This window comes from Rhincodon typus, unplaced genomic scaffold, assembly GCF_021869965.1.
Source record: "Rhincodon typus isolate 14 unplaced genomic scaffold, sRhiTyp1.1 hic_rhity00002121, whole genome shotgun sequence".
Taxonomy (NCBI): Eukaryota; Metazoa; Chordata; class Chondrichthyes; order Orectolobiformes; family Rhincodontidae; genus Rhincodon; species Rhincodon typus.
The window spans coordinates 3,306-16,047 of record NW_025967759.1 but is presented as its reverse complement, the minus strand read 5'-3'; the positions used below and the strand labels follow the sequence as shown (position 1 = coordinate 16,047).

General features: G+C 40.0%; 1 protein-coding gene across 1 annotated transcript; it reads left to right on the top strand.

The window, feature by feature from the left end:
* The first annotated feature begins 772 nt into the window (after positions 1-772).
* On the top strand, positions 773-1,816 carry LOC109922583 (attractin-like protein 1). The gene is made up of 2 exons (XM_048592968.1): positions 773-1,078; positions 1,382-1,816. Exons 1-2 carry the CDS (start codon positions 798-800, stop codon positions 1,494-1,496), a joined length of 396 nt encoding a protein of 131 aa, XP_048448925.1. The 5' UTR covers positions 773-797; the 3' UTR covers positions 1,497-1,816.
* The last annotated feature ends 10,926 nt before the right edge of the window (positions 1,817-12,742 follow it).

Below are 12,742 nucleotides of genomic sequence, written 5' to 3'. Positions count from 1 at the left end.
AGATGTGGCTTTTAAATGAAAGAAGGGCGATCACTCAGGCGTCCTAACAACATTGTTTTGAGGAGAGTCATAAAAGGGAATGCAGTGTCACGATGGAAGAGTTTTTTTATTGTTTACTGGTAATCGCACATGCGCAATTCTCCATGCACTGCCCCTTTAATTAACAGCTTTGTGGCAGCTCGAGGAGGGGGAGAAAGTTCTGGAGCCGGAGCCGGAGCCGGGCAACTGAACACTACGCTCCCGGTTAGTTGACCGGGGTTGTAAAGGATGGTGGCTTTACCCAGCCAAAAAAAACAGAACAGCCGAAGTGGTTTTTTCCTGTTTTCATTTTGAAAGGCTATACAAATGGATAGCTAGAATTCCGTCATAATGAACAGACTTGGAGTTCCCCTCGTCTCGGCACTTATTACCCTCAGTACATCTTGGTTGACTTTTTGCAGACGTTTTAAAAGCTCAGTGGTTCACCTGAAGTCTCTTTAATCTAGTTAAGCGTTGGTTTCTATTTTTAATCTTTCAAAAAGATTAAAATAAAAATATAGAAGATAATTGTATTTCTTGCTTAGAAGGGCAAAATCGTTTTAAAATATTTTTAACAACTTAAAAAATCCTATATTCAAACAATTGTTTTTATTTTAAAAGTTCCCTGGCTTTTGGTGGTGGACAGTTTCTTTTATCGAGGAAAGAGTCCCGGCTGGATTGGTTTGGGGGCTGGGGTCTAAGTTGTGTCGAGGGGAGGGAATTTTTTTTGGGGTGGGAGGGGTTGGAGGGCTGTGTTATCTGAAATACACCAGGTTAAAATGGCGGCTGCGAACGGCGGTGGAAACCCGCAAACCGGTCCAGGATTGAACCGCTTGAGCTGGAGTAAAGGGGCCTTGGCGGTAGCAGCCCGGGACAGTCCGGATCCTTACCGCTCCGGTATCTGCTATGCTCTCCTCTACCTGGTGGTGTCGGCCCGTATGGGGCTTTGCCGAGACTGCGACAAGACGCCGTGTATCTACGGGAGATGTGTTAATGGGAGCTGCATCTGTGACCAAGGATGGGTCGGCGAACAGTGTCAGCACTGCGGGGGTAGATTCAAGTAAGACTCACTGGTTTCATGTTATCCTTTTTTTGTATCTTATTTAGAAACGGTTTTAAGAAATTTGAAGGTGCTGCGACTTTTTTCCATAATGAAATGCATTTTCAACTCAATTTTACGTTTCATAGTAAAGTGAGCATCAGTTATATTCTAAATAATGGCATTTCAAGTGGGCGTTTTCGTTGTTAACCAGGTTGTAATGTCGGACACGATACAAATTTTAGAGTCTGGGAATAACCATCTAAATTTCCTGAACAATTCATAAATTCCAACTTTGACACTGATGCATTATTTCCATTGCAGTGAACAAGAATTTTGCTGTTATTGCTATCGTGTAAACAGCTCTCAGGACAGTCACACGTTATATTTTATTGCAATCCTTCATCTTCAAACTAAGTTTACGCCTATTAATGTATAAGACCGACTGTAGACATCGGAGTTCAGGCCTGTGCGATGTACGAAATAATGACAGGAAGCCTTGAAATAACACTTGAGACCTTCTGAATGTTGGAATGTTAACTATCTTGCTGCACTTTGTCTTTATATTTATTGTCGTTATATTTGTTGTTGCATAACTGCAAAGTTTATTGTTTTTTTTTCTCGGAATCGCCATTTCATTTCAGACTTGGTAACGTCAAGTTCCTCCTGTAGATGTAGCATGCAAATTAAAACATTGCAAGTGATCAGTTCACCTAAAACTCATCCCCTTTAAATCTAGCACAAAGCTTTCACATCTCTTAGGCAAATGATTAAAAAATTCTTCATGGAGATAATATATCTAGACTTGACAGTTAAAAACCAAAAGAATTGCGGATGCTGTAAATCAAGAACAAAAACAAAGTTGCTGGAAAAGCTCAGTAGGTCTGGCAGCATCAGTGGAGGAGAAAACAGAGTTAATGTCTCCGGTCCGGTGACCCTCCCTCAGAACTATTGCAGATACAGTCAAGGTACATTCCGGTGAGCTGAACACTTACTGATTGTGAAATCAGTTATTACAGTAACCACAAATCCCCTTCATGGCTACCTGTGCAGAATATAGGTACTCCCTACCCCACCCACCTCCCTATTTTCTGCATATAAACTGACGTTTTCCCAGCCACCATCGGTTCTGAGGAAGGGTCACCGGACCCGAAACGTTAACTCTGTTTTCTCCTCCACAGATTCTGCCAGACCTGCTGAGCTTTTCCAGTGACTTTGTTTTTGTTAGACTTGACAGTTATTGTGCTTACAGTCTAAGGTTTCTCAGCTTGAGAGGATTGAGTGAATTATTTTTCCTGTATGCAAATTGTGTTGTGGCCACCAAATTTGTTATCCTTTTACATCTTTTGTGTATATCCAATAAAACCTGCCTGACAGGGATTGCATTTTTTAATTATAATACTTCTTTGAATATTTGCTGAAATGCTTAGTTTTTATATCATTTTTGAAGGTGCTACATAGTGTCTATGTAATTGATTCTATTTCGCACCCCTCCAAAATAAAGTTATCATCTTGTGCCATGCAGTCTCTGTGGCCTCTTGGGTACACATGATCTGCTCCCACTCTTTTGCTAATGTTACTGTACGATTGGCTGCTTAAAAATGAGAGCAAGATGGTTATGTTTGATTTGGATGTTTGTACTTCTCCTGTCATACCTTGAGATTGGGTTTGCTGTAACAGAGAAATTATTGACACTAAGCCGTGTTTTTGCAGTCTGCGAGCAGTGGAGCTTTTTAAAAATATACCATAGATTGCAGTATATAAAACATTAATATTTTGGTACCAAAAGTCAAATTTGCATATACTTGATGCACCAAGTTTTTTCTAAAGGAATTTTTTCCACTCACTCCCCCCTGTCCCCCAACCTCCCCACTACAAAATGCAATACTACAATTAATTAGGCACAATTTTTCACCCCAGAAATGCCCATTTTCCTTGCCTTTTTTGGGTACATGGGATCAAGCAGGTGATGGAGGCTGCGTTATAAAGTAGCTACATGGGATTAAGAAATGCGCACACAACAGACTCTGCATGGCCTGGTAGGTGGCAAACAGAAATCGGTCCTCCAGTAAAACAGTTGTGAATGAAGTTGTTTTCCAAGTTGCAACTGTAACACTTGATAACTTGTCAAATATCTGCAGTGAAGGAATTTGATTTTAATTTAAAAAGAAACTGGTGAGAATGGAAGAAGGAAAGTGTCCAGAACAAATGTGCCATCAGAATTAAGACCATCCACTGGAGTGACCTTGTAAAGCATGTGTTAGCATGGTTCCTCAAATGTTCAGTTGTTACATTGTTGAAGTGCACTGCATATACAATGCAGTTACATGGGTCAAATCAAATCCAGAGTTTCGCAGAGATTTCAGGAAGACAACTAGTTGTAACCAGCTCATGGAACAAAACAGTCTAATGTTGTGGCAGGAGATCCAAGGTTGTTCGGAGACTAGCAAAATACCTTGATGCCTTAGTCGCTGATTTCCAACAGTTCATCAGACAGTACCACATATAGAGCACCATTAAGTGACAGCAGCAGCCGAAATAAAACATTGTAAAATTTTGATATGCCTATCAGCCAAGCTCTAGAATAGAAAGGTTCGAATAAATCAGTGAAAACCACAGACCCCAAGAAGATTAAGTTCAATGTGGTACTAGTCTGCATAGACAAAAACAAAAGCCTACAGTAATTTTCTACTGTAAAATTATGCTGACCATTAATTTCCTGCAGGGATTTTTGTATATGTCTTTGACAATGGTTGGAATGGAATGAAGTTACGAATTGGTAATATATGGAATTGTCCTGATGGTTTGCATGAAGAATGTAACTATTACTCTGGGATCTCATTAATTCCTACATTGTAATCATCCTTGGGGGTCTACCATCCATAGTTCAGTCTTCTGAATTATGGATCAATCAGTCATTTAAGGATCACATGCAGAGTGTCATAGTCATACAACATGGAAACAATCCTTTGGTCTGACAAGCCCATGCTGACCATAATCCCAAAGTAAACTATTCCTACCTCCCTGCATTTGACCCATATCCTTCCAAACATTTCTTATTCATGTACTTATCTAAGTGTCCTTTAAATGTCAAGCTTAATACAGCAGAACTGGACACAGTATTCCTGAAGAGGTCTTGCCAACATCCTTACACCCTCAACATGATGTCCCAACTCCTATACTCAAAGAACAAAAACAGAAGTTGCTGGAAAAGCTCAACAAGTCTGTCAGCATCTGTGAAGAAAAAATCCTCTGTTCTGAGGAAGGGTCACCAGACCCAAAACGTTAACACTGATTTTTTTTTTTCTTCACAGATGCTGCCAGACCTGCTTGAGCTTTTCCAGCAACTTCTGTTTTTGTTCCTGATTTACAGCATTTGCAGTTCTTTCAGTTCCTATACCCAAAGGTCTTAGCACTGAAGGCAAGCGTGCTAATTGCCTTTTTAACCACCCTTTCTACATATGACAACTTGCAAATTACGTACATGAACCCCTTGGTCCCTCTGTTCTACAGCACTACCCAAGACCCTACTTTTAATTGTATAAGTCCTGCCCTTGTTTGTTTTACCAAAATGTAATATTTCCTGTTTATCCAAAGTAAACTCCATCTGCCACTCCTTAGCCCATTGGGCCAATTGATCAAGATCTCTTTGTAATCTTAGATACCCTTCTTCACTCTACGACTAATTTTGGTGTCGTCTGCAAATGCACTAACCGCGCATCAAGTATCACCAGATCTTTTAAAAAATGTACATTGTCTATTTTTGTGGATGGAGAAGGTGATTTGTTATGGAAGAATCATTCTGAAAGCAAAAGCATCGCATTTGACTATAGTGGGATTTTTCTCAATGATCCCATTGTTAGTGACTCGATGAATTTGAACTCACGGTTTTTGGCATCTGGCACAATGAATTTTACAGTTGTATAAGGCTTTGCTTGTCAAAGTACATTTACACAGTTAATTTATTAGTTAAATTTTGCTAGATGATTCAATATTTTTGACCCTTCAGAATTGTAATCAGCCTTGCCAGTCATTGACACTTTTTATATTTTCATTATTTACATTTATAAATTGTTCCTAATTTCTTGAAAGCTTCAAAACTCTAATTAGAAGAAACGATCTACAGTAATACCAGTAAATTGGGAGCATTAATTTCTTTTCTGACCATTCTGGTTCATTACTAAGAAATCGCATCAAACTGATACAATTGTAGAGATTAAAAATAGCAATTTTTGCTGGTGCAAGGAATACTTTTTAATAAATCGGGGTGGGCAATTATTTTTAAACATAAATTGGAGTTATACTAGCTCATGTTCTAATTATGGTGTAGCTGTTTTTAAATTGTACAATCTTGAACTGGGATTAAAAGAGGTAACTGACCCACATTTTCAATTTGTATCATTTGATAGTTTTGCAGTCATGTAATACAGTGTGTCAAGCTTATTAAAATGATTTTATCTCTGCATGAACATTGCCATGCTTGGTGGGAGGGCTTGATGTGACATTATTGCTATTTTGAGAAGGAAATTGTCTCTGAATTGTTAAGAGTAAATATCAAATTTATGGAAGCCTTGTATATCCTCTGGTTATCCTAGAGATGTTTCCAGTAAAAGAAGTGTGCTGGTGTGTATTTGCTACTTGGGTAGAGAAAACATGGCAGCCAATTGATCTTGCAAAAACCTATTTGAGATAATGCCCAGCTTATCTGCTTTGCGTCTTGATTGATTTCTTTGCTTTACACACAGGTATTTTTTGAATTGTAAATACTGAAAGAACTGCGGATGCTGTAAATCAGGAACAAAAACAGAAGTTGCTGGAAAAGCCCAGCTGGTCCAGCAGCATTTGTGAAGAAAAAAATCAGAGTTAACGTTTCAGATCCGGTGACCCTTCCCTGGTTCTGCATCAGTTCTTTTGGTTTTTATTTAGTATTTAACTCTCTGCCACATCTTTTCAGGGTATATCGACTTGGAAGAAATTCTGCTCCTCTCTCTGGGATTTCCGTTCCAATCCTCCTCCTTGTCCCAGTTCTGAGGAAGGGTCACTGGACCTGAAATATTAACTCTGATTTTATCTTCACAGATTCTGCCGGACCTGCTGGGCTTTTCCAGCAACTTCTGTTTTTGTTCCTTTTTTTTTTGGATTGTGTTGATTTCAAATGATGAGCCTTCTCTATTATGTTAGTGAAGCAAATTCTGATTGCTCGGATGTTTAAACTTGGATCATGTCTCAGGATTAAAGTAAGGACAGCCTCTTTGCATTGTTTTGGCATACCAGCTTCAATGTCTATCATCGAATGATCTTTCTTGATATCTGCAGTTACCTAAGGATCATGCTATCGTCAACTTTTGCTTCGATGCAGAAAGAATTTTGTTAGCACATCTAGCTATATTCATTATTATCACAGCAGATTTAGTCTTGATTTCATAATTTACCCAAAGTTTACTGCACAGGAAAAGTTCATTTAACCCATGATGTCTGCACCGGGTGAAAAACAGGACGAGAAACCTAGCCGAATCCCACTTTCCAGTGTTTAGTCTGTAGCCCTGCAGTTATAGTACTTGAGGTGCATATCCAGACATCTTTTGAAATGGATTAAAGGGTTTTGCATTTACCCTTTTTCAGGCAGTGATCCAGACCTCTACAGCCTCCTGGGTGAAAAGTTTTTTTTTTTTTTTTCCTTCCTCCCTCTTTAATTTCTCTTCTGATCACTTTACATCTATGCCCCCAGTCACTGACCTCTCTGCTAAGGAAAATAGGCCCTTCCCATCCACAGTATCCAGGCTCCCCTCAATTGCATACAGGCAGTCCCTGGTTGTGAACGGATTCTGTACTGGAGTTTGTTGCAAGTCAGAACACCATGCAGGACATAGTAAAGCAGCTGTTTGTAATGTTAAAATTATACCCCTGTAAGGGATCATGTTCGTAAATCAGAAACCCCTTAATCATCTTAATCACGTTTGCCCTCAGCCTCCTCTGTTCCAAGGAGCTCATGCAATCACTTTTTTTCATAGCTAATTTTCTTGGACCTGATAACATCTTTGTAAATCTGCACTGTACCCTTGCTAGTATAATTGCATCCTTTTCTGTAATAAAGTGACCAAAACTGCAGGAAGCACTGAAGTTATGGCCTAACTAATTATACTGGAACTGCAAAATTATCTCTCTGCTTGCATTATGTATTGCAGCTGATAAGGGACAGGATTTCTTAACCACCTTTATTGACCTCTCCTACTACCTTCAAGGATTTGCAGATATTCACTCCCAGAGAACATAGAACATAGACAGGCCCTTCGGCTCACAGTGTTGTGCCGACATGTTATCCTACGCTAAGATCAAACTACCCTGCATACCCTACGTTTTACTATCATCCAAATGCCTATCCAAGAGTCACTGAAATGTCCCGAATGTATTTGACTCCATTAGCACTGCTGGCAGTGCATTCCATGCATCCACCCCTCTCTGTATGAAGAACCTACCTCTGACATCTCCCCTATACCTTCCTCCAATCACCTTAAAATTGTTCCCCCTCATAATAGTCATTTCCACTCTATGCCTCTCATCATCTTGTACACCTCTATCAAGTCGCCTCTCATCCTTCTTCACTGCAAAGAGAAAAGCCCTAGCCCCCTCAACCTTTCCTCATAAGACCTGCCCGCCAGTCTAGGTAGCATCCTGGTAAATCTCCTCCGCACCCTCTCTAAAGCTTCCACATCCTTCCTATAATGAGGCGACCAGACTGGACACAATATCTAAGGTTTTGGAGTAGATTTGTAGCTCGGGTTGTGGGTGTTGAGGTTGGTTGGCTTGCCAGTCTGCTTTCTTGTTTCGCGGACATTTCGTTACCATGCTTGGTAACATTTTCAGTGCAGCCTCCGATGAAGCTTCGGTGTGTTTTCCCGCCTGGTTTTTAAACTCTGGGGTCCGTTGAGATGGATTGCCTCGCTTCCGGTTTTCCTTCCTAGTGGAATGTATATGGGGTCGAGTTCAATGTGGTAATTAACAGCATGCTTCGTGGAGTGCCATGCTTCTAGGAGTTCTAGAATTCTAAAGACCCACTCCCTGCCATGGACAGGACCAATGTCATCTACCAGATCCCCTGCAGAGACTGTGAAAAACACCACATCGGACAAACAGGAAGCAGACTAACAACAAGAGTACATGAACACCAACTGGCTACAAAAAAACACGATCAATCCTCACTCATCTCAATCCACATGGACAAGGAGAACCACCACTTTGACTGGGACAACACCAAGATCCTGGGACAGGCTAGGCAGAGACAGGCACAAGAATTCCTAGAAGCACGGCACTCCATGAAGCATGCTATTAATAAACACATTGAACTCAACCCCATATACATTCCACTAGGAAGGAAAACCAGAAGTGAGGCAATCCATCTCAACGGACCCCAGAGTTTAAAAACCCAGGTGGGAAAACACACCGATGCTTCGTCGGAGGCTGCACTGAGGATGTTACCAGGCATGGTAACGAAATGTATGCGAAACAAGAAATCAGCTCGGCGAGCCAACCAACCTCAACACAATATTCCAAGTGTGGTCTAACCAGGGTTTTATAGAGCTGCAGCATAACCTTGCGGCTCATAAACTCAATTCCCCTGCCAATGAAAGCCAACGCACCATATGCCTTCTTAACAACCCTATCAACTTGGGTAGCAACTTGGAGGGATCTATGGACGTGGACCCCAATGTCCCCCTGTTCCTCGACACTGCCAAGAATCCTGCCATTAACCCTGTATTCTGCATTAAATTTGACCTTCCAAAATGAATCACTTCACACTTTTCTGGGTTGAATTCCATCTGCCACTTCTTTGCCCAGGTCTGCATCCTGTCAATGTCCTGTTGTAATCCACAACAGCTCTCCACACTATCCACAACTGCTCCAACCTTCGTGTTTCACACTTGCACGATACCCGTCAGTCTTCTCCTCTTTGCCTCGAAATGCATTACCTTGCATGCTTATCTCTGGTTGAATTCCATTTTCCATTTTTTCTGCCAACCCAACCGGTCCATTAATCTCTTCTTGCAGCTACAGTTATTCTCTTCACTATCAAACACCGTGGCCAATTTTTGTGTTGTCTGCAAATTTCATGATCATGCCCCTTTACATTTGCGCCCAAATTCTACTGTCGGGTCTGGCACAAAATAAAACTGGAAAGGTGGCTCAACCATGGCTAATGAGGAAAATTAGCAATAGTATTAGATCCAAGAAAGGGGCATATAAATTAGCTTAAAAGGCAGTTCTGAGGATTGGGAGCAGTTTAGGTTTCAGTAAAGGAGGACAAAAGGATTGATTTAAGAGGGGGGAAAATAGAGTACAAGAGTAAGCTTGCAGGTAACACAGACTGATTGCAAAATCTTTTATAGGTATTTGAAGAGAAAAAGATTAGCAAAGACAAATATAGGTCCGTAAGCCAGCAACAGGGCAAGTTATCATGGGGAACAAGAATGGCAGACCAATTAAATACATAGACAACAAGGTGCAGGACTGGATGAACACAGCAGGCCAAGCAGCATCATAGGAGCAGAGAGGCTGACGTTTCGGGCCGAGACCCTTCATAAATACATACTTTGGTTCTGCTCTCACAAAAGAGGACACAAATAACATCCTAGAAATATGTATTGTTGGGGAAATGGTATGGATGAAATTGGGATTATAGTGATAAATACTGATCACCAGATAATCTACATCCCAGAAAACTTGAAGAAGTGGCCTTAGAAATAGGGATGTAATGTTTGTCATCTTTCAAGATCTATAGAGCCTGGAACAATGCTTAAGGATTGGAGGGTTGCTAATATAATGTCACTTTTTTTTTAAAAACAAGGGATAGGGAGAAAATGGCAAATTATAGACCAATTAGCCTGACATTGGTAGTGGGGAAAATGCTACAGTTCGTTTATAATGGATTTGAGAGCAAAGCACTTGGAAAGTAGTGACAGGATCAGACAGAGTCGGCATAGATTTGCAAAAGGAATATCATGCTTAACAAATCTACTGGAATTTTTGAAGGTATAACTAGCAGTGTTAATTAGGTGGACCTGGAAGGTATTCTTTTGATGAGGTCCCACGTAAGAGATTAGCATGTAAAATCTAAGTGCATGTGATTGGGGGTAGTGTACTGACATAGATACAGAACAGGTTGGCAGTCAAGAAACAAAGATGGACTAAGTGGTCTTTTGCCGAGTGGAAGGCAGTGACTTAATGAAGTGTTGGAGGGATTGGTGCTTGGACCCTATTTATTCACAAATTTAATGAGTTCGATGAGGGAACTAAATGAAGCATCTCCAAGTTTGCAGAAGATGCAAAGCTGGGTGGAAGGGTGTGTTGCGAGGAGGATGCAGGGAATGCAGTGTGATTTGGACAAGTTCAGCGAGTGGGAAAATGCATGTCAGATGAGGTAAAATGGATAAACTGCAAACATGAAAAAATGTTTAAGCTGGTTTGCTGATAATTGAGGGAACAATATTGGATAGAGAGCAACAGAACAATTTTCATCCTTTGAACAGTGTCGTTATTTCATCTGTTTGAAGGGGAAAAAAAACTGGTTTACTGCCTCTGAGGTTAGGTTATGTTATTGGGCAGGTAATTCAGAAGTCTGGACCAATATCTAGATCATAATTTTAACTTCCCCAGCTGCTGTGTGGTATTTTAATTGAATTAAAATCTCCAATAGTGAAATTTGACCAGCTGCATTGACTTTTAAAAAAGTACCTGGTTCATTAGTGACCTTTTTTGGGGAAGGGAATTACTATTTGTATTTGACCTAGCCTGTGTCATTCTAAACAGACTTTTGTGGTTGGTGCATCTGGAAATGGCCTAGTAAGCCACTTGGTTTTATTCAACCTGAATAAGAAATTAAAATTGGATCAACCTAGTCGTGGAACTTGCGTGTGGACACTTCTGGCATGGTTTCCCATAGATTAATCAAAGAACAGCATGGCATTATTATGTTTGCAAATATACTCCTCAACCAAAACCCCAAATCTGTCATCTTTTACCTAATAAGAGCCAGTTCGAGGGGCTGAATGGCTTACTCGTAATTTATGTTTGCATGTAACTGTAAATAAAGGGAGTACAAAATCTGTATGGACTCATTTTTGATATTAGATGTGCAGTATTACTTAAAATATCACAATTCTGAATTCTAATACGTAACACCAAAACTAATTGATTTTTAAATGCAACATAAGGCTCAATCTTATTGAATATTCTTTAATTTTCCCGGTTAATTTAACACCTAAAATCAAGTCCTTTCTATCTGTTCATGGATATGATTGAAATGTACCAACAAAATTGTATTAGCTTGCTTTGTGCTGTTTTAACTATTGTACTAAATTTGAGAAAGTTGTGATGGATATTGAGTGCTTGCATGTTCTTTATGTGATTTTATTTCTGATTTGCTTTGTTATTGATTCACATCAATAATGTGATCTCTTATTGTCGGTGGTTGTATTTTGGGAAACAACATGATTATTAAATTTGACTGATAAACGCCCTCTCAAACTTTGTGCATGTTTCATATTTGTTTGAATAACAAAAAACAACTGACCTGGCTCTTTTTTTTTAGGGATCTGGTTTGTTTATACTGTGGAAAAAATGTGTAACGTATTGGATGTGTTGAGTGCATTCTTCTGTGAGATATGTAGATTTTCTTATTTTTACATGTATTTTGAAAGAGTCAAGAAAAATGACCAGGTGAAATCTGCTTTGCATAACATGGGCAGAACTTTAGAAGTCACATGTCCCAGCCCCCCACTCCTCACACCAGGCCTTGTTACCACATAGCCTGCTACTACACACCCTCTATTGTTAATCACTAACAGTCTCCATTAACAACTATTCACCCTCCCTGCCTGATCGTTAGCAACTCCTTTGTCTGTCCAACTGTCTTTCTCTCTCTTTGGACCCTATCCAATTGTTTACTCCCTACCCCACCCACCTCCCTATTTTCTGCATATAAACTGACGTTTTCCCAGCCACCATCAGTTCTGAGGAAGGGACACTGGACCCGGAACGTTAACTCTGTTTTTTCCTTCACAGATGCTGCCAAGCCTGCTGAGTTTTTCCAGCAACTTTGTTTTTGTTCCTGATTTACAGCATCCACCGTTCTTTTGGTTTTTTTTTAAACTTTTAGAAGCATTCAGTGTATTAGACTAAAATATGCGACTGTTTGTTTGTTTTCCTGCCTCAAATAGGATATACTTGTGACAACTTTTACACAAGATTATGGGACAACATTGCTGTTGTGCGCTCACTTGCTTATTGTCTCCCCACCCACCCACCCAACCACCAATCTGAATAATGAAATGCAAGTTTTGTTTTTCCTTTGTGCAATTTTGAGGTCAGTATGCATATTCCTTTGCTCTGTGGGCATGTGCTGTTTGGAAAAATGTAGCCATAATCTTTGTTTGGAGAGCACACACCAAGGAAATTATGGGTGTCTTTCTTGCTTTCATTACTGACGCTTTCTGTATGCAGTACCATGCAATACCTACCTTCCACTGTGATGTTAGGTTCCTGTCAAACAGGTGAAGTCCATGTCATCGTGTTCTTTCTGATTTTCAAAAGTTGGGTGTGAATTGTTTCCTGATCCTTTTTATTAAATTTTGTTTTTTGGTAACTTGCTTTTGAGATCCTTCCTTAGTTTGCTATTAAGACCTAATCCCT